The 23081-nt window shown below is 46.3% G+C and overlaps 1 protein-coding gene across 1 annotated transcript in view; it reads left to right on the top strand.

The window, feature by feature from the left end:
* Positions 1-23081, top strand: part of LOC146202745 (alcohol dehydrogenase class-3 chain H-like) — a 68822-nt gene that overhangs the window by 13969 nt on the left and 31772 nt on the right. Inside the window, exons 4-6 of the mRNA XM_084588300.1 lie at positions 1593-1680; positions 1983-2115; positions 13071-13287. Of these exons, the coding sequence (XP_084444426.1) occupies positions 1593-1680; positions 1983-2115; positions 13071-13287 (438 nt within the window). The remainder of the gene's footprint in view (positions 1-1592; positions 1681-1982; positions 2116-13070; positions 13288-23081) is intronic.

Raw genomic sequence — 23081 nt, 5'->3', positions numbered from 1 at the left:
TTATTAGTACATTGCAGTCCTAAAATGTTGCTGATATGACAAGGAAGAACAAGAAATTTCCACAAAGTTTTGGTCTGTAGAAGTAACGGGCAAGCACTACCATGCATGCAGCTGTGATAAGGTAGCTTACTGCAGAGAGCAGTGCTATTCCTTGTGGGCTTCCATCCACATCATCATGGGGTATCATGTTAGTGGGGACTTGAAAGAGTTCTAGAATATGAACCGACCAGGCAAACTTCAGGCATGTGAGCATAGGAGAGCGTGAATCAAATCATGGTCACAGTTTCAATGCTGACAGCCTTGCTACCTGTGGACCTTTGTGTGCATGTACATACATACATGTGTGCATTTGGTGGGAGAGGAAGACTAAAAGAAGAAAGAAAAGGTTTTTTACTACAAAATGCATCAAATTGACATTGTTTCCCTGTGATATTTTGTGGCAGATTTACTTATTGCAGTTCAAGAAAATGAAGTTTGCGTGAAAAAAAAATTAGATTTTCACGAATAACAAAATTAAGGGAAAGTGGCACTGGTATACTTGTTCAAGAACCTCTCAGTTATGTGTGCACTGTTGCAACTGCTGACAAAGTAAAATGCTAATTTGATTCTCGTTAATTAAAAAATTAAGAATTCAAACTAGGAGCGCGGCCCCGCCGGATGCTCGTTAATTTGAACAATGTGCTTGGATGCTCGGTAATTCAAACAATGTATGACCTCGCTTCGGTCAAATCGGACGGGATCGTGTCGAGGTGCGACACACCTAGCCCATAATCACTGAAATAGACCTTCATGAACCATAACACAGTGATGCCCGCTCTCTTCATGTGCGTTACGGCAGCAGTGATGATGATTGGAAGATTTCGGTTTCGCTTTCTTTGACTTCACATCAACTCACGGCAGTGATCGGGCACACGCGTAGGCCACTCGTGCTGTCTCAGACGCTCCTTGGCATGCCGCTGTTTTTATCTTGGGATGACATCACGCTGTTCTAACGGCTACATATATATCCCTCGCGTGCATCCACATGCTGCTTTCAGAGTGCTAAAACTGAAACAGGCAATTTCATCATACACCAAGCTTCACTGCAATGCTTTGCTGTGTGAACTGGGTGGTGAAGCATCTTCAAAACGTGATAAGGCTGTTTGTGAAAGGGCATCACTGCAGCTGCGTCGCACTGCGAAAGGCTATGGGAGGCTTTACAATTCTGGAGCACTCCTTCAACGTTCCAGACAGGTTTCGCGAAGTAAAGCACTTGAAGAAGTCGGGAAAAACAGTCGTTCTCATTTCGGTTTCATCTCAAATGCAGACAACTATCATACAGGTTTTCATTAGATGAAATTGCTGAGATGCTAGCAACTTTCGGCAGTCTTTTTCTGGCCCATTTGATAATTCAACCTTTCAGTTAGAACATTTCTTCCTGGTCTCTTGAAGGCTGAATTGACAAGAGTTTACTGTAGTTGTGTAATCTTTTTGTCTTGCAATGCTGCTGGTGTGAGTAAACTCGTTTTTTTTATTCACATTTCTTTTCAATTGTTTAATTATTCTGTGCGGTTAAGCATTCACTTTCCTAATTCCTTTCCTACGTCTTTCAGGAGATATTGTGATTCCACTGTATATTCCCCAGTGCAAGGAATGCAAATTTTGCAAGCACCCCAACACTAACCTCTGCTCCAAAATCAGGTGTGTTTGACTTTGTTACATGAACACTTATCTTTTTTTGCAAGTAATTTACAGTTGTTGCTGAGTCCATTCTAAAGTTTTCCAGGTGCAGCGTCTTATTAGCTGATGCTTCAATCAGAACAATCCCTTTGCAGTTTCGCTCTCACTGCATGACCATAAAAGCTTGCTTGAATGTTAATACTTCACTCACAAATGAGGCCGCAACTGATGTGAAGAGTTCAAATGACCTTTATTTTCTGGGCCTGGAAACTGTTCTCTGAAAGGCTTTTTTTTTTTCTTTAATCCATGTCTTTTTTCCTCAGGGCAACTCAGGGCCGTGGTTTGATGCCTGATGGCACAACACGCTTCACGTGCCAGGGAAAGAGCATCTACCACTTTATGGGCACCAGCACCTTTTCTGAATACACTGTGGTTGCCGAAATATCTCTCTGTAAGGTGGGTCAGTTTGCATGTATACTCCTATTGTGCACATCTGTAAAAGCTTCACTGCTCAGTAACCTACCACCTAGAAAAAAATGGCACACTGGAACAACATTGCTGTTGCTTGTTCAAGTGGATTTTATTTCACAGTGGCGGGCAGCTGTGTTAGTTGTGCTGTTTTGATTCAAATGCAGTGTTCTACTCCATGGTTTGCCAAAAGCATTAAATTTGACGAAATTGCACGAAGTTGCACCATAGGCCCAGCGAGCCTGATAAAATTTTCTTGCACTGCATGCTGTATACAGTTGATCCCCGATATATCAGACTCAAAATAGTTTGAAGATATCGATAATGCGATATATAAAACACGTGACCTGGAAGTAAAAGTGCCGTGCACCAATGCTGGGGACGTGGATTGTGAAGCGACATGCCACCTGTTTGTGTGCTGGCAGCAGGCCGCTGGCTATGTGCCGTAGGCCTAGCCTGCATAGCAGCGAGGCCACCATGGGCAGTGCTTTCTAACTACCCACTCTCTGTAGCTTTAAATGACTAATTGTGTTATGAACATAGTTAGGGACAGTGATTTTTCACCAAGATTAACGCCCGTATTCACAAACGCGCCTCGACTCGACGCTCCACCTCCACTCCTTGGAGCGGAGAATACAGCCGCTACTCCACTCCAGGGCAGACTCGGATTCAGGAACGTCCCTCAGCGTTTCCTTCGACAAGTTCTCCTCGAGAATACCTCCTCCACTCAGAGCAGCGCAAGTGGCATATGGGGACGAGATTAAGATGAACTTTTGGCCCGAAAACTGCGTGCTGAACTGTGTAACATGCTCAGTTTTACATGTCAAGTCTTCTAAACGACTTTCGCAAGCGACCTCGATGTTAACAGCATAGTGTAACTTGTTTTGTGGGCTGGATGAAAAGGACTGCTGTGAAAAGTGGCCGAAAATGTTTTTGCATATGGCAACAGTTGCTGCTGGTGACGTAGGTTTCGAGAAATAGTGTGAATACTTTGGCTTATTTTTTGGTGTGAGATCTACGCTCGGCCTTTGCCGCTTTGCCTTTTTTTTATTGCCAGGCTTTGAGAGAGTTTTTTTTATTGCCAGGCTTTGGCAGACTTTTTTTTTTATTACCAGGATTTGACAGACTTTTTTTTATTGCCGGGCTTTGACAGACGTCAAAATATATTGCAGGAAAAAAAGAAGTACAAGCTGCGAACTCATACGGGCATGGCTCTGGCCTGCTCGGAGGCGAGCTAAACTGCTAAATATGCGTGCTGCTTCGCAGCGCATTGCAGCTCATGCGCATTGAATTCGGCTCTCAAGAAGAAAATGCCGCGTGCGGTTTCGAAACAAGTAGGGAGCCCTAATTGAAAACGTGCTTGAAAAGCCATGCTCTTCGGCCGCGAATATCTCTCCGTAGGAGGAGCACACCAACGCGCTCCCTCGACAGCGCCGCGCGTCCGAAGACGTACTACGTACCCTCGGGCGACGGGCAAGCCATTGATGCACGGGGTGCAGCACAGATGTCCGCACAGTCCCACCGCGCCTCCGGTGCTCGCCAGCTTATTGCATACAACACGTTGTTGCCCTACAAGTTCGGCGCCGTCTCCGGAAGCGCGCAGGGCGAGCCACGGAGAGTGCGCCGCCGCCGCTCGACTCCGGCCGCGGGCGAGCTCACCATTTACGGACAAATCGCGCCTCAACTCTGCACTCGGTGGGCTCCGAAAAGGTTGTCCATTTATCCAGTGACGACTTGAAATGTGCCCGCGCCACACAAGCGCAATGCGATGATGCGAAGATCAAACAGCACAGATGTTGGTGGCTGATCACGGTTATCCATGTTCGGCGTGAGCGGCAGGAACGGACGGAGGCTAGCCATGGCCGTATTCATAAAACGATAGCGTGCCAGAAGTCCCGGGTCACTGTCACTCTCAGCTGATGCTTTAGAGAAAGGTTCGGTGCATCCTTGCCGTATCTTCTTTCGTGAAAAGTTTGGCACATCGGTAGAACGAATTCCACACAGTGAGCGAGCGATGCGATGTCAGCCATGTTTACAAGCGGAGAGGCGGTCGAGGAGCTGCCAAGGTAGCATCGTCGCAGACTCGAGATTCTCGAGAAAACTCAAGTTTTCTCCGCCACTGGAGGAGCGATTCGAGTGAAGACTGCTTTCTGAAATGAAAAACAGGCCTCGAGGGCCGCTTGGAGTAGAAGTTTGAGTGAAGGCGTGTTTGTGAATATGGCGGTAAGATATAGCTCAGTTTTGCAGCACCTTCGGTAACAAGGCGAGTAAACAGAGGCTGTGTGACGGCCGTGTGGTAGCATTTGGTCAGCTAGGTTGGCTTCATCGCATGGTCAGCGCTGTACCGAACGCTGGCTTCTACATGGGGCAGCAGTGTCGCAGGGAAAATGGTGCATTCAGACCGAAGGCCGCCACCAATCACATGCGGCGTTCTTTGTGTCGCATGGTTTTATGGCATCTTCACGTGGCCAGTGTGGCCAGCAGATACCCAAGGCCATGTCTGACTTGCTCCATGTGCGAGAAAAGGGGTGTGGGATTAGGAGAAGTGCCACTTGCAGGAGTGCAGCGAATCATTCAATAAATGTCAGGTGTTTCATTTGTTTCAGATTGGTAAACACATCCACTGAAAGTTGAAAGTTAACATCACTGGTATTGAATAAATAAACCGAAATATTTCTTCTATCACTGACCAACAATGTTTGCAAACTGACCTTGATGCAGTAACCGCATGGCGCTCAGCTTGGCTTATGCCACTTAATACTTCCAAAACTAAGCTTTTGTCTTTCACTCGCAGCACTCGCATTCCCACAACTTATTTTATAAATAACAACTCTGTCGAACTTGCTACTACCTACAAGTACTTTGGAGTTCATCTGCAATCTGACTTAACATGGCACAACCACATTAATATAACTTTAGCATCCGCCAACCGCTCACTCGGCCTTCTAAAGCACAACCTCAGACAGGCTCCCCCCCCCACCTGAAGAAACTAGCGTTCCTCACAGTCATTCGTCTGAAGATTGAATATGCATCAGCCATCTGGGATCCTGAACAAGCCTATCTCATAGCTAACATTGAGTCCTTGCAGAACCGTGCTGCACGTTGTATTTATTCTGACTACTCGCATACCACCAGTGTCACTGCCCTAAAAAATTGCGCCGAATTAGACGACTTGTCTTTCCGCCGCAAAATATCACAGCTAGCACTTTTCCATGAACTGTATCACTATACATCGCTCCATAATTTTTTCCTATCACTATCAGCCTTCTTTCACGGCTCGACCATCTGCACAAAGTTAAGCGCATCGCGTGTCATTCATCTGCATTTGCAAAGTCATTCATACCACGCACTATCATAGAGTGGAACGATTTACCAGCACACATAGCCATTGAATCCAACGCCTCCACATTTCACGATCTCATCCGCAGCGACGTCTACATTTAAAATGTACTTTTTTTGGCAATACGTACACGCTGTAGTACGTCATTTCTGTTATGCCTTATTGTTTTCTTAAACCTATACTTTGTATTCTATTGCTTTCTATAACCTGTTTCTTTATTCTCTGGTGCTTAATTATTTTTCCATGTTATATTTAGCCTGTTTATTGTTCATTTGCTTTTTAATAATGTTTTTGTTACATGTATTTTTTTTTTTTTTACACAGATCCCTCCCTCCCCCTATGTAATACCCTCGAATGAGGGCCTTTAGGGGTGTATTGAATAAATAAATAAATAAACTAGTGTTGTTATTGGTAGGTTATTGACCTACCATGTGCAAACGAAATCGTTTTCATGTTCTTTGAATTGAGCAATAGTTCTTGTAGCTGCAACAACACAACAGATCTGTATAATTAAGCATGTTGTCAATGTAATCTCTCTTCCCCTATAATACATTTATAATCTTTCATTCAGCACTCTACCTTCCCTGCAGATATGCAGGTAGCAAAGGTCTCTTACAAAAAGTGCTGTAAAAATCATGTAAGCAAACACAGTTAAACCTCAATGTAACAAAGTATTTTGGTTTTCACAACTTATGCATCCATTGTGAACATGTATAATAAAATAAATTTTACCGCACTTTCAATGTAGCGAAATTTGGTTGCTGGCTGGAACCGAACCTGAGGAAATATTATACCACGAGCTCAGACAGTTGGTCTGGGTGTGTACCAAAGCGTGCACCTGAGTGCGCTGTGAAGGTGGGCGCTGCCTGGATGGCAGATAAGAGCACATGGCCTATGTAAAAGTGGTTGGTAGTGGAGCGCTTCATCTGCTGCGCCGTCTGGTGTAGTAGTGATTGGGGAAAGCTCCAAAAAGCAATGATGATGGTGAAACCAAAATTATACGGTTGTGTCGTCCCTATCACTCGCAGAAGGCCCACTTCCACCGCAACTAAAGACTTTCCCCTTGAATGGCGTGGGAAATGTTCTAGAGGGTTTTCCGCATTCTAGAAGACAAATTTCAATGTTGCAAAATTTCAATTTTACAAAATTAACTGCAGATTTTACCGGATTCGTTATATTTAGGTTTAACTTGCGTTCATTTAAACTTGTATTTGACACATGTTACCTTCTCTTCCATCATTCTTAGCTAGTGAATTGATTGTTGGAGCAGCGCAAGCTAGGTGTACTGCTACTTATTGCAAAGTAATCCTGCAACAGTTCTGAGGTTTTGTTCACTGTTCTGTCATCACTCATGGCCTTGTAATGCTTTAGGAATTTTTCACTAATTCTGGGGAGACATGTCATCCTTTATATCACTTTGTGATGTTTTAATGCGTGTAGTTTTAATAGTGGAAGATGATATTTAACTGGAATGTTGAAAGCATGCTTTGAAGTCTGTTAAAATTAACTGCACAGAGAAAAAATTTGGAGGACGCTTAAGCTTCGCCTTCAAGAGTGGAACGCGATAGCGTTATTGCACCTCGTCGAGAAAACTTATTAAACGCAAGGGTATTGGGGCATCCTCGCACCGGTACCCGCGCGGCCCGAACGGGACAAGCGGGTGAGCGAAGGTAGTGATCTAAAGAAAGGAAAGACGCTTGATTCTACAACCCGTGAGGGTGCACGGCGAAACGTCAGGGGCGAGTGGCGCGCCACGTGTCGGGGCAGCGCCGCACATTGAGAGGAGCGGTTCTTCTGTGTTTGCCGCAAGATGGCTCTGCATGTGCGCAGAGCGCAGAAGAAATGTAGCGGAAACGTACTTCGCTACTCGTGTAACTGCGACTTCTGTAAGTAACATGCTCATAATTACCGATATACACCGCAGTATAACGTTCTACGGTACATATCTAAGGCAACACCGCATTCACTAGAAGCGCTTTTGTACCGCTTTCAAGCATCGAACTCGTGGCTGAGTGGTAGCGTCTCCGTCTCACACTCCGGAGACCCTGGTTCGATTCCCACCCAGCCCATCTTGGAAGTTGCTTTTTATTTATGAAGTGCATGCCGGGATTTATCGCTCACGGCCAACGCCGCCGACGTCGACGACACCGGCTTTTCTGCGACACGAGCTCCTTAACGCTATCTCGTTAAAAAGGCAGGTTCATCATGAAACATCATGAAGCGAGCGAGCTCAGTTGCATTACCCCCTGATTACTACTTCGATTCTTTTATTATGAGCTCTCATACGTCACACTTTTGACAGAAATTTGCTGCTGGATGAAGATGGGCAAAAGTGGGTGGGAGTTGCCAGTGGACGGGTGAGCAGCCCCCCTAGACTGGGGATAGGGGGGTGGCGGTTGGTAGATGCTTTTGGAGGGTAGCTGGCTTTTCTACTATGTTTTTGAATTTGATTTTGGATTTTTGATCTGCTGTTTGCAATGGGCTTCTTTTCATAGGCGAAGGCTTTGTGGGGTAAAGGTAGCTGGGTTGGTGTGGGGTGTGCATTCCTGCATGGTGCTTGTGAGCAGGGATGGTGTGGGGTAGTGGATCGAGGGGTGGTGGTGGATGCATGGGCCGCTCCCTTGCTAGAGAGTGCACATGGAAGGTGGCTGGTGGGCCTTGCTTTTGAAGGACGGCAACTTCACTTGCAGATGCTTCACATGAATGGCGCTAGCATTTTCGTCAAAGGTTATTGGTACTGCATTCATAGTAAAATGCAGTTGATCATGGATTTATTTAATTATTGCTTATATCGAAATGTCATTCACCTTGAAAATCGCATGCAAAAGTAAGGAAGTGTTCGTGTTTATCAAATTCCAATTCAGGAGAACATTCGATACATCAAACTGTGCACTGTGCCGCTGCCAGTGACGCTTCTCTTAGTAGTCTTACGAACACTTCTCTCTACAGTCAAACCCGGTTATAATGAACTGCGTAATTCAACGCGATTTGTTCGCTATATAAAGTATTTCGCTATAACCGAACCTGTTTATAACGAACTCCAGTACCAAATTCGTTATACACGATGTCCAGAACAGCGCAGCGAAAATGCACTAACTAAAGAAAAACCGTGCCACTCATCATGAATCTACAAAAGAAATTTATTGCAGATAAATGCTCACTTATTTGCAGTAGGTAGTGATCTTCGCCTGAACACTGCTTTTAACTCCATCAGCGAGAATTGCACTTTCCACACGCGACATCATTTCCACAAACTCCAGTCCGCTTCCCTGTATTCCGGAGCAGTATCGGCGCAGCAGATCGGTAGCAGCGAGGGCTTTGTGCAACGTCGGGCGAGGGCGATCGTCTTCCGGCGGTGGCTCCTCGGTCTCCTCGTTCGCACCAGATGCCAGCATGTCAGCAACAATTTCCGAGTCCAACGGGCTCGCTGTCACGGCTACATTGTCGTCAGCAGTGAGAAAATCCTCCAGGGCAACTTCTTCGGGCACAGCGTCCGGAACATCAGCGAGTTCTTCCCACAGCGTGGCAACATCGCTGTCATCTTGCAGAGTGCGCGCTTCACTAGCAGCTTCTGCATCCTCTCGACATAGTCCAGCATGGTGGAAGCAGTTGCGGATTGTGGATTGCATCACGTCTTGCCAGGCACGGTTAATCATTTCTATTGCGGCCAGCAAATTAATCTTGAGCTCGTCGCTAACCCACAATTTCACCAACAGCCGCTCAACGACGCGTTTCCTGTAGCCCAGCTTGAAAGCGCGGATGATCCCCTGATCGAGGGGCTGCAAAACCGCTGTTGTGTTCAGTGGCAGGAAACACAACTCGATGTTTTTGAGCGTGACGCCGCAGTGGTGCGCAGAACAGTTATCGAGGAGGAGGCAAATCTTGCACCCGCTCGTTGCAAGTTCCTCGTCCCAGCCACGCAGCCACGCTTCGAACAACGTTCTGGTCATCCAGGCCTTAGAATTTGATTTGTATGTTACTGGGAGTGAAGTGCATCCTCGCAGGCACATAGGTGACTTGAACTTGCCTATGACAAGCGGCCGCAGCTTTGATGAACCGTCCATGTTTGTCGTGAGAAGAATGGTGACTCGGGCCTTATTCAATTTACCGCCAAGGTTCTGCTCGGCAGCAGTTGCCAAAACAAGACAGTTTCGTCGGTGTTAAAAATATTGCACGGTTCGTATCTCTCCGTGACAGCACGTCACACGTCTTGCACCCACTTCTCAGCACTCTCAGCGTCCACTGCTTGGCTTTCACCTGCAACCACCTTTCCGGTGATGAAGTAGCGGTCTTTAAATCGTTGGAGCCAACCACTGCCCGCCGTAAACCCCTCGACATCCAGGACGAAGGCAAAATCTTTTGCCTTCTGTTGCGGCATGGAGCCAGAGACAGGCAGATTTCGCGCGCGAACGTCCAAGAACCATTGGTACAGCGCTTTCTCTACTTAGTCGTAAGCCGGCTTGCGGTGGCGAAAGCCGTCACCATTTGGTCGTTCCTGTGCATTGCCTCTGATGGCCGACTGGTTTTTCAAAAGGGGGCTTAACGTGATCCGCGGAATTTTGAAATGCGCGGCAACGTCAGACTTTTTTTCGCCGCGGCCAACGTGGCGAATTATCTCCAGCTTGTCGGAAAGCGATAGGGCACGCCGCTGCTTCGTCGTCATCTTGCAGGATGTAGCGCCGGAATGCAAGTCAGCAGCAACGTAGGCACGTCCGGAATCGTGAGGATAGCAGCAGCACGACTTGCAAATGCAAACAAAGAAAGCTCCGAGGATGCGGGAAAGTGCGCCACTGACGCGTTCGTTGTTCGGAGGCTGCTTTCCCTTCGAAGATTCTCCCCTTCCCTTCGCCCAAACTTGAAACCAGTTCTGGCCAGTGTTTCTTCTTTCTCGAAGCGCAATAGGTCCGGAGCTGCTCGCACGTCTTTGATCACATGGTAGGCAGCTGCTGAATAGGAGCGCTGCAAAGAGAGGCTGGCCGATGGTGCGGATTTTAAAGGCTACTCACGCTACTCCGGGCGACGGCCGCACATGCGTACAGGAGGGTCCCTCGTGGAAGCTGCTGTAGAGAGCCCCTCCTGCGTTTTACGGAAGCGCGGCACGGGCTGAGGCTGCCTGGAGACGACGCGGAATCGGCGCAGAAGCACCCTAGTGGGTGCGTGACGACGTATGCGTTGTGTGACACCTTGGGGAACGGAGCCGTCGCCAATCCCCCTCCCATCTGACAGCGGCATGCACTAGAAGTATTGCGGCCTGGCAGCGTGGGCTGCCCGGAGAGTACTCGGAGCCGGCACAAAGGCCCTCCCGTTGGCGGGCGTTTGGCGACCGATCGCGCGTGCTGAGTTCGCTATATCTGATGTGCAGTTCATTATAAAAAATACATTTTATATGCATAATGCTAGCGGGAATTCGAGTGTTCGATATAAAACATAATTTGCTCTATCCGAGTTCGTTATATTCGGGTTTGACTGTACTGCCTGCCCTCTTGAGGAGAGAAGCAACATAGAGAAAAAACTGCTAAATATTTTGTATCTCCCCTTACAAATTTTGAGCTATTACTTCTGATGGCATCCTGCTTCACTGCATGATCTGACAAGTCACCTTTAGTCACCTTGTTCCAAACATCGCTTAGCTCGGCATGTTTGCCGAATGACTGGAAAAATGCTAATGTTGTCCCAGTGCATAAAAGCGGTTCGAAAATGTCTGTTGTTAATTACCGACCCATTTCTCTGACTAGCGTGTGTTGTAAAACATTGGAACATATAATTTACAGTGCAGTCAATAAACACCTTGACTCTCATGACTTCTTTACGCCAGTTCAGCATGGCTTTAGAATGGGTTTTTCCTGTACCACCCAGTTACTTGAGTTCAGTAATGATCTGTTTTCCTCTTTTGACCACGGATATCATATTGATTGTGTATTTCTGGATTTTAAAAAAGCCTTTGATTCTGTACCTCATGTGCTATTATTACACAAGTTACGTTGTCTTGGTCTGCATCCCAATATCATCGACTGGCTTCATTCATATCTCCAGGACCGCATGCAGCGTGTTGTAATTATTGGTTGTCACTCCGATTCCGTAAACGTCTCCTCCGGTGTGCCCCAGGGGTCTGTCCTTGGACCCCTTCTTTTTCTCATTTTTATTAATGATATTGTTCTTGACCTCACCTGCCAAGTTCGGCTATATGCTGACGACTGTGTGCTTTACCACGTTGTGGAAAGTTCTTCTGACGCATTAAAACTTCAGCGAGACTTAAATTTTATCCAGTACTGGTGCTCAAAATGGCAAATGTCTTTCAACATTTCAAAATGCAAACTTGTCTCGTTCACTCGTAAGCGTTCCCCTCTACAGACCTGCTACTCAATAAATAATGTTCTCCTGCAAAAAGTTTCTGAATATAAGTATCTCGGCGTATATTTCACATCTAACCTTACGTGGATGAGACAAGTTGAGCATATTACATCGAAAGCCAGCAGAATGTTTAATTTTTTAACGCGTAATTTCAACAAAGCGCAGTCAAATGTCAAGCAGCTCCTGTATTTCACTTACATAAGGCCAATTCTTGAATATGCATGCCCTGTATGGGATCCCCAGTTTATTTACTTATCTGACATGCTCGAACGCGTCCAAAATAATGCTGCCAGATTCATCATCATCATCATCAGCCTGATTATACCCACTGCAGGGCGAAGGCCTCTCCCATATTTCTCCACTTAACCCGGTTCTGTGCTAGCTGCATCCACTTGACCCCTGCGAACTTCTTAATCTAATCCGCCCACCTAACTTTGTACCGTCCCCTGCTACGCTTTCCTTCCCTTGGAATCCAGTTTGTTACCCTCAGCGACCATCGGTTATCCTCTCTTCGCACTACATGTCCTGCCCATGTCCATTTCTTCTTAATTTCCACTAGAATGTCGGTAACTTGAGTTATTTCTCTGCCAGATTTGTGTCTAACAATTACAATTTTTCATCTAGTGTCACGTCTATTAAACATCATCTTGGTTGGGAATCTTTAGCTCACCGCAGAAAATATTTCAGACTGCAGATCATGTATCACATTTATTTTGGAAAGTTCGGCATTGACAAAGACCGGTACCTGCTTCAACCTCACTTTTTATCTTGACGACTTGATCATCAGTGGAAGATCCGCGAAATAAAATGCCGGACAGATGTGTATACAACCTCGTTTTTTCCACTGACGATCAATGAGTGGAACCGGCTGCCAGCTGGCATAACTGAGTGTTGCACTGAAAATTTATTTCGGGCTTTTTTATCGGATGTGTGACGTGGCGCCCAGTTCTCTTGCGTGTGTTTTCTTCATTACTTTGTTTTTGAGTGTTTTCATCACTTTGTACGTCGCGCAGTTGCCCCCTTTAGATGCATGTTTCTTATTCTGCATTATCACTTGTGTCATGTTATTTTCTTCATTTTTATGTATTTTATTGTACCACTGGCGTTCCCAGCAAGATTATTTGTCATCTCCCCCCCTGCAATAATGCCTTCGGGCGCTGCAGGAACCTGTAATAAATAAATAAATGTTATAAAGTGGTTTACATAGACCAAGCTTACTCGTTTTTTTTCTTCTGCACTTCATTGCATGCAGGTTGATCCTGCTGCACCCCTGGACAAAGTATGCTTGCTGGGATGTGCTGTGTCAACGGGATATGGTGCTGCACTCAATGTTGCTCGCATCACAAAGGACAGCACAATAGCCATCTGGGGATTGGGTGCAGTTGGCCTGGCAGTTGCCATGGGTGCCAAGGAGCGTGGTGCTCAGACCATTATTGGGATAGACGTCAATGAAGACAAGTTTCCTAAAGGTGCACTTGGAACTTCCTGCAGGGTTGCCCGATGAATTTTTGGTGCAAAATTTTGTCTTGGCAAACAGTTTTCATCTGCTGAAAAAAAAAAGAAAATTAAGGGGACGCTTTAAGTGCTAACCGCATGAAGTGACAATTTGCGGCTGTCGTGGGTGGGCTAAGAGCTGCCAAAGCATTGCCGTTCGTCATTTCGCTTAGGTTTTGGTCTTTTAGAAAACTTTGCCTGTCGCCTGGAAGCAGTTCCTAGGGCATCCAATCGCAGAGAGCTTTGGGGTACACAACTTCCGTCTTGGCTTTTTTTTGTGAGTGAAGCTTGTTTTCCTAGGTTTAAGCGAAGAACAGAAGAATGTGCAGACGCTCACTTTGTCTGATCCAAGCATATACAGTCGAGTCTCGGTATAACGAATCGCGGGACCACAAAAAAATTGTTCATTATTTTGAAATATTGTAATGAAAATGCTGCGGTACAGTGAAATCTCGTTACTATGAACACCACATTAACAAATTTTTAAAAAATCCCCAGCAGATTTTCAATGTTTTCAATGTAAAACTTGTTCAGAATTACGAATTTCAAAATAACGTATATTTCAGAATAACGTACATATTTTATTTTTCCTTCTATAATCTAGGAACATCAGTAAAACAAATTCGTCTAAAATTAACAGCGCTACAATTCGCAACTCTCTCTTACATAAAAAGACAAAAAAAAATCGCCATGGCTCGGCTGTACCTATCATCATCAGCATATTTGGTGCTAGCTCCTAGTGCCCCCACAAAGCTGCGATTTATTACGCAGTAGTGAGCAGGCCTAGCCGCCTGCCTTTTTTCCTGTGTTGGGTGCCGTTCTATGGTCGGCCGTTTGTGCCTTCTCGGATTATCTTATTGCCAAGTTTGTGCGAAACCTGGCGGTGATTGCAGCCAGCGAAGTGCTGAGAAGATAGGAACGCAGCGTTCACTGAAAGAAATCGACCCAGAAAAAAAGCAAATCAGCCTCTGCAGACAGCTAGATCATTGCCCCATCGACTGCTGCAATCATTTTGAGAGACCGAGACAAGATTTTCAAGCTTCAGGGAGCACAGAAGATAAAGTCATTCAAACTCTGATTTTCTTCTGCACATGGAAAAAATTCGTACTTTCATCGCTCGGTGCAATCACGCATCCAATGGGATGTTGTGCAAAGTGGAAGGCGTATGTGCTGTAGGGGTGCAATATTGTGCGCAGTCGTGCTTGCTGCACGCAACAGAAGAAAATAATTGATTTCTTCAAATAAATCAGCTCTGGAGTTAGTGCAACATTTTCATTTGATGTTTTGCCTGTCTACACACTTGCCTACTGCCAAGGTACATCATTTTCATACCTAGGTTTGACCACTGGCTTATTATAATTGCAGATTTTTTATTACAACAATATTTCAAAGTAACGAATGATTTCGTGCGGTCCCGTGGGATTCGTTATATCGAAATTTGACTGTAGTAAGCCAGTGGTCAAACCTAGGTATGAAAATGAGGTACCTTGGCACGGGTGTAGACAAGCAAAATCTCAAATGTGGACACTGCACTAACTTCAAAGCTGGTTTATTTAAAGAAATCAGTTATTTCCTTCTGCCGTGTGCAGCACACACGACCGTAGGCTACATTACACACCTTCCTCTATGCAACACCTCACTGGGTATGTGATTGCACCGAGCGATGAAAGTAGACTTTGCTCATGCACAAAAAGCATCAGAGATCAATATGATTTCATCTTCAGTATTACCTGAAGTTTGATAATCTTGTCTCGGTCTTTCAAAATGATACGGCGGTCGATGGGGCAATGCTAGCTGTCTGCAGAGGCCGATTCGCAATTTTCCTGCGTCGATTCCTTGCAGCGAAAGCTGCTTTCCTATCTTCTTGGCTATTCGCTGGCTGCAATAATCATCAGATCTTGCACTAACTTCGCAATGAGATAATCAGCGACCAAAAAAAATACCTTCCTGCATGCGACATACGACATACAACACAGAAAAAAAAAAGGCAGGTGGTTAAGCCTGCTGGCTACTGCATAAAAAACCAGAGCTTTTTGGTGGCACTAGGAGCTGGCACTAGATATGCTGATGATGACAGCTACAGCCCACGGACCACATACACAGAAACGGCGGTCTCTGTTTCATGCGAGAGTTGTGAGCTGCAGTGCTGTTAATTTTAGCCGAATTCGTAATGCTCGTATTCCTTGATTATAGGAGAAAAAAATTAAATATGTACGTTATTCTGAAATTCATGCTGTATTGAAATTTGTAATTCTGAAATATTTTTACATTGAAAACAGAAAATTTGTTGAGGATTTAAAAAAAAATGTTAATTTGGTGTTCATAGTAACGAGATTTGACTGTATATGAACACATCAAGACAGGCCAATAAACGCTTGGCTGGATAATGAAGGAAAAGAAAGGCTAATGTGGTAAGATAGAGTTAATTTTCGAAAAGAGCAGGAGAAAATCACTTCTTGCAATGCAAGTCTGCATCACATTGCAGTGGCGCACCACTGCATCATGTCCCTTAGAAATGCGATCTCTTACAAGGTTTTTCATCAGTGTTTTATCGTACTTCATGCTGTTGTATGAAACGGGATACTAGCGTAACTGCACTCCCCTTGACTGAACTACGAGGCGGCGGTAACAGAGCAATGCTGAAAACACTCCGCTCTGTTTCCCAGTCCCATTGCTTCGTGCGGTGTGCACCAGCGACAACGACAGACGTTGGCAGCATTGTGACACACGCATCGCTAAGAATTGTCACTTCATGCGGTTACCGTTTTAAGCTTCATCTTAAGAGTAGACGCAAAGTGCCCTTAATACTGCATTTGTAATGGTCGAATTTCTTTAATTTTTCTTGTTTAAATCATTTCAGTTTTCAAATTATTATTATTGTAACATCAGTACACATTCTAAGCTTGCGTTAGTAATTCAAATGCACCACAACGCTTCACTAGATACCCCTCTAATGCGCTTGATACCAACGACCATTCGTGGCCTATACATCGTGTGCCCATCTGGCATGCAGAGGACCTGGGTTCGAACCTCAATGGCAACCGATTTATTTGATTGAATATATTTTATAGTTTGTTTTGAATGTGGGGTGTTTGAAATTTCTGCACGAGGTCATGTGGACATCATAACCCTGTTGACCAATCAGGATTTTTCTGCACAAATATTTCCGACAGGTTAGTGCCAACTATTACTACGTACTACTACCACCACCACCATCACACTACTACGACGACGACGTCGATAGCTTTTTGACCGAACGAGCTGTATCATGGCTTTTCTCGAGGGAAAGTGCGCTTCTTACGGCCTTCACAATGGGGTCTGTTTCCACCTTCCGCCGCACCTCTATGGGGTTGCCACCACTTCACCCCTCCACGTCTGATACTGCTGTTCACAAGCATGGAAAGCGCATGCTACCCCCCCTCACCCTCCTTCGCATGAACTGCAACCTGCAAGTCCTCGCATTTCGATGCACATGGTTCATACAAAGGCCGCACAATCCGCTTCTAAAATTTGCTATCTCTGAGTGTGACCAGATGGTTGCATAAGCCTCCAAATCTATTAGTATCGAAGCTTTCTGCCCCTTACAAACGCAAAATTTAAATCATGTCATGCAGTGTGCATTGCGAAAGGTATTAAGCAGTGTGTAGAATTATACTCAATTTGAACTGTTTGCTTGGCAAGCATGGAAGTGGGAATTATAAAGTTTAAATAATATCCTGAAATCTCAATCACTGCCATTTTCATTTAGCTAGCCAAAGAGTGGTATTAACAATAGTTCCTGGCACTCCACCCACTCAGAGTGAAGAGCAAAAATTTACTCATGGTTGAAGCTGCGACTGTCCAATGCAGTGAACTTTTGCTCTTTATGTTGCATTCAGAATATATTAATCGGCTGAAAGAGTATATAGTCTAGCGACCGACACAAGAACTTTTAATGAAGACATCAGTTTGCAGAAGCAAGGAGAGCGGTAAAAAAAGAAAAAGACATTCTCCATCAAAACTGACCCTTTGTTAAAGGAAATTTAAGGAAGGTGAAAAATCATGTTTTCCTGAAAAAAGTGAACATTCCCTTAAAGCTATGCTTTTCACCTAAGTACGATCTGTGGCAGGAGGGTTTGTTTGAGGGAGGGGTGGTGCTTTTGGTGTCGTCTCAACTGTCTATTATTATATAGCAATTCGAAAGCAGTTTTCGAAAGAGTGTCTTGGCACGGTGCACATACCGCACTGTAGAGCTTTTGACTTGCCGATAGCGTCTCAAAATGGGCATAGCGGATTTTATTGAACTTAATGCCTCTAAAGAAACATCCGCAATCTCCTTAATTTCTTTTTCTCGTTCTAAACAGAAGAAGCATGCCAATCTCAGAGAAACTTTATTGCCTGAATTATTAATTGCTATTTCTTCGAGTTAATTCGGCAGAGCTATTTTTGGATGAGCTATGCAACTGGCAAAAAATGCAAAACTTGGGTGTCCACGAAAATGACGCCAATTTTGACAGCAGCTGCCAGCATGCATATTACAGAATATAAAATTCCAGTCTTCCTCTGTCTCAAAGGAAACCAGAATTTGGTAGCAATAGTCGTATTAGATGCTTTTAAAGGGCGGTGTCTAGGAGCGTGATCGGGAAAAGTTTGGGTTTTCATTTTTCTTGGGTTCGATCGCGGCCGCGGTGGCCGCATCTCAGTGGAAGCGATACCATCAAGGCACCCGTGTACTGCGTAGTGCTGTGCACACTAAAGAAAACTAGGTGATAGAAATTTCCAGGACCTCCATTATGGTGCCCCTCACAGCCTGAGTTACTTTGGGATGTTAAACCCAGTAGACACGCCACCGTGTCAACCTTGCATTAACAAGCTTGCTTATACTGTGAAAGAAGGCCAGGTCGAGACGGCAAGGTCGAGACGGCAAGGCAAGGGATGCAGTGTCTGGCGTTTATTCCGATGGACAACCGAGGCGCGTGCCACCAGTGGCGCCACGGGAAGACGAAGATGATGATGGTATGTACTCGTGAAAGAAGCAGATCCTTGGAAGGCTCAGACAATTTCCCCGGGGGGTTGGAAGCAACTACTGCAACTGGTCGGAAGTAACTGCTGCATCATGGCGCACAAATGGCTTCAACTGAGACACATGAACTATTTCAGTGCCACGGTGACGTCGATCGGCTAGGGGATGAATAGGTGTCACTTTGTAGTTCACTGGGGAAGTTTGGGCGATGACCGTGTATGGACCAAGGTAGCGGTGATGAAATTTATCACTAAGGCCAGGGGTGCGGACAGGTGCGTAAAGTAGTACTTCGTCACCAGGACAGAAGGAGACCTCACGATGAGTATAATCGTAGCGACTCTTGCGATCTTCCTGGCAGGCTTCAGTGTTGAGGCGAGCAAGGCGACGGCATCTGGTCACACGGGATACGAACTGGGCAGGTACTGATTTGGAGGAACAGTCGGACGTAGAGAAGAATGAACTGTCGAGAATTGTGGTGGGAGGGCAGCCATAAAGGAGGAAAAATGGAGAGTAACCGGTAGTCCGCTGTACTGCTGTATTATAGGCGAATGTGACGAATAGTAAAATAGTGTCCCAATTTCGATGATCCGGTGTGATGTACATTGAGATCATATCCGATAAACTGCGATGAAATCGTTCCGTCAGACCGTTAGTCTGAGAATGGTAGCTTGAAGTGGTCTTGTAAAGGGTGGATGATGCGTAGAGAACTTCGGCAACGACTGTCGATAAGAAGGTTGTTCCGCGGTCACTTAGGAGCACCCGTGGAGCGCCATGCCGCAATACAATATATCGCAAAAAGAAATTTGCAACCTCTTGAGCCGAGCCAGTGGGCACAGGTGCTGTCTCCGCGTAACGTGTAAGGTGATTCACAGCCGTAATGATCCAATGGTCGCCCCGATCGGAGGGAGGCAGGGGACCATATAAGTCGATGCGGATTACTCCGAATGGTGTGGCTGGACAGGGAAGAGGTTGCAGGAAGCGACATATTTAGCTACACTGGAGGACAGGCCAGACCAGAAGAACCCTCTCTTCACGTGGTCGTAGGTTTTATGAAAACCTAGGTTACCTGCAGTAGCGTCATCGTGTAGAGCCGCTAGGATACTTGGGCGAAGCACCCGTGGGAGGACTGGGATCCAGCGGGTTCCCTCAGGGCAATACACGTAGCGGAGTAGGATGCCATCCTCGAGCTTGAAGTTGCGTAACTGTCGGCGGATGCTAGCATTGGGTGGGTTCAAAGCGCCTTTAAGGCGGTCAATGATGGGACGGCTGTAGGCGTCGGCTAGTTGCTGCGACCGGAGAGCGTGTTTGTTGTCAGAGGCGTCAAAAGAAACTGCTGTGATATGCGTCGGAGGAAGAGAAAATCGACTGGTCAGAGGAAGAAATACATTGCGTAGAAAAACAGCAGGTTGATGGCGAAAGTGGGCAGCGAGAAAACGAGTCGGCATCTTGGTGGTGGCGACCCGATTTATAAACGACGTCGAACTGGTACTCTTGTAGGCATAGAATCCAACGACCAAGTCGACCTGTCAAATTTTTCAGCGAGGACAACCAGCAAAGAGCATGGTGATCGGTCACAACTATGAAGGGGCGACCATATAGATAAGGACGAAATTTCTGAACCGCCCAGACGACGGCAAGACATTCTTGCTCGGTAATGGTATAATTTTGCTCAGCTGGAGTCATGGTGCGGCTGGCAAAGGCGATTACTTTCTCACGGGAAGTTGTGTCGCTCTGTAGAAGTACAGCGCCGAGACTGCGACTACTGGCATCAGTGTGCAGGATGGTTGGAGCGGTGTCGCTAAAGTGGCCAAGAACAGGATCTGATGTCAGGGCGTGCTTGAGGTTCTTGAATGCAGTTTCGCACTGTGCAGTCCACATGAAAGCGCTGCGCACTAGTTCATGAAGGGGAGCAGCAATAGTTGCAAAATGTCTAATAAAACGACGGAAATAGGATGCCAGGCCGAGAAAACTGCGCAAATCTGCAGTCCGTTGAGGACGAGGAAAATTCAGGACGGCCATAATTTTTTCAGGGTCTGGACGAATGCTGTCATGACTAACCAGATGTCCCAATATTTTAATTTCATTCGGTGCAAAGTGGCACTTCTTGGTGTTGAGTTGAAGGCCTGCTGAAGCGAGACACGTGAGAACTTCATTCAAGCGCGCAAGATGGTCGCTAAAAGTTGACGAAAAGATAACAATGTCATCCAAGTAACATAAACAGGTTCTCCATTTTAGTCCACGAAGTACTGTATCAATCATTCTTTCAAATGTCGCTGGTGCGTTACAAAGGCCAAAGGGCATAACATTAAATTCGTAAAGTCCATCGGGAGTTGCAAAAGCGTTTTTTTCTTTGTCATCTTCGTGCATAGGTATTTGCAAATAACCAGAACGGAGGTCCAAGGTCGAGAAATATTGAGCACCTTGGAGAGAGTCGAGGGTGTCATCGATTCGCAGCATCGGGTCTTTGCGGGTAATTTTGTTGAGTGCACGGTAATCTACACAAAAGCGAACCGACCCATCCTTTTTTTTAACTAATACTACTGGAGAGGACCATGGGCTTGTTGAGGGACGAATAATATTGCGATGTAGCATGTCATTTACATTTTCTTCAGTAACTTTTCTTTCAGAGAGAGAAACCCGATAAGGCCGGTGGTGAACAATAGAGTTACCTTGAGTAAAGATGCGGTGCTGTGCAACACTAGTCCGTCCCAGTGGTGGGGAAGTGTCATCAAAAATGGCTTGGTGATGTCGAAGCAATGTCAACAGTTCTTGGCACTGGTTAGACGAGAGGTTCGGATTAATAGTCTTTGAGAGAACAGGAAGAGAGACGTCTATCAAAACTCGCTGCTGAGGCAGAGGGGCGGTGAGCACCATCAGGGACAAAGGTTGAACATCCACCATGCAGGGCAGAGAAGTTCCTTTTGGGAGCACGAGGGATTCACGTGAGGTGTTAGTGGCCGCTACTGTCGCTGAGCCGTTGCGGAACCGGACAAGACTTGACAGGAAGGTGATGAGATGGTGCGATGAGTATGTCTCCGTCAGTGATATGGTCAGAAACAACAGTAAGTAGTTCTTCGCACTGAGGAGGCAAAACAGTATCAGCTGCGGCAATGAGGGGATAATGTCGTTCAGAAAAGTCAGATGCAAAATCATTGTCTGTCGTATGGATGACACGGTCTCCACAGGAAATGCTGAAGCAGTTGACAAAAAATCCCATCCAAAAATCATCAGATGCGCACAAGGTGAAAGCTCAGCAAACTGTACATGGTGGCGGACGCCATCGATAACAATCGCACAGTGCACTTTGCTGAAGGGCGCAGAGGAACGTCATTGGCTCCACGTAGTTGAGGTCCATCATATGGTGTCGCCACTTTTCGTAAGCGGTAGCACAAATCAGCGTGAATAACAGAAATTACAGACCCTGTATCAATCAAAGCTTCGACCAATAATCCTTCAGCGAAAACAGAAATCATATTGTACGGGCGATCAGAAGGACTTTTAGGAAGTTCGCAGAATGCAGTTTGACCTCCTTGTTGCGGGACGGAGAGGAGACACTGAGCGGCGGTATGGGGATGGGGAGCGGTGTCGAGATACATAGGCTTCACTAGGCTCAGACGAGGACACTGGAGGCAGAGAGAACCGACAAGGCGGGCTGGGAATAGACCAATGTTGATAATATGAAATTGAAGGCAGATCAGTTTCGAAGGCCTCGTAACCACGCTGCTCGTTCTGAAGGCGGCGGCGACAGAAGCGGAATATGTGTCCTCTAATGCCACAGTAGTAGCAGACTGGTCGGGAGGGGCGCCAAGGTGCGTAATAGGGTGATGCAGGTTGAGCCGTCGCCATTGCATTGATGTGATTGTAGGGCGGTGCCAGTTGGGGTGACGGAACAAAAGGAGGGGGTGATGCTGCGACGTGCGCGTAAGTCTGTGCTGGGCGGAGTACAGGAGGGTTGGACGCCATAGGTCAGGTGATTGTTGCCAGCTCGTCTTTAATGATGTTGCGGAGACCGGCGTCATTAGAAGGTACGGAAGAATGATCGCACCCGTTTCGACAGACGGGCTTGAGGGCTTTGGAGCTCCTCCCGGATGATGGCTCGAATCAGTGCCCGCAGATCCAGGTCAGCAGAGGTCGGGCCAGTAGCAATGCCGGGCTGCAATCGGGAGGACTGCAGCTGGTCGATGCGTTGGCAGGTCGCAATAATGGCGTCAACAGTAGAAGGATTCTAGGCAATTAGGGTGTTATAAGCCGCAGTATTAATTCCTTTCAAGATGTGTACGCGTTCAGGTTCCGTCATGGTGGGACTAATACGCCGGCAAAGTGCAAGTATGGCCTCTATGTAAGACGCGTACGACTCATCGGGACCTTGGAGGCGGGAGGCGAGCTTGTTTTTCACGACCTCAGTCCGAACTGCTGGGTCCGCGAAATATTGCCGGAACTGCTACTTGAATGTGGTCCAGTTAGTGGTGTGGGGTTCGCGGTTAATGAACCAGGTTCTGGCGACCTCAGTGAGGTAGAAAGAAACATTCAGAAATTTTAGAGCATCGTCCCACCAGTTGTAGTTACTGCAGCGTTCATAGGTGTCCAGCCAGTCATTGACGTCTTCATCGCGACGACCAGCGAACAGCGGCGGGTCGCGTTGTCGTGTGGGCACAGTCAGAGGGGGTGGTGCAGCCGAGGTAGAGGGTCCTGCCGATTCGTGGGTACTCTCGGTAGACAAAACGATGGTGGCAGGCGGTAAACAGCGACCGGAACATAGCTCCAGCG

The sequence above is a fragment of the Amblyomma maculatum genome, chromosome 1, assembly GCF_055883805.1.
Source record: "Amblyomma maculatum isolate TAMU_Amacu chromosome 1, ASM5588380v1, whole genome shotgun sequence".
Lineage (NCBI taxonomy): Eukaryota > Metazoa > Arthropoda > Arachnida > Ixodida > Ixodidae > Amblyomma > Amblyomma maculatum.
This window is presented reverse-complemented; position numbering and strand designations above follow the sequence as displayed.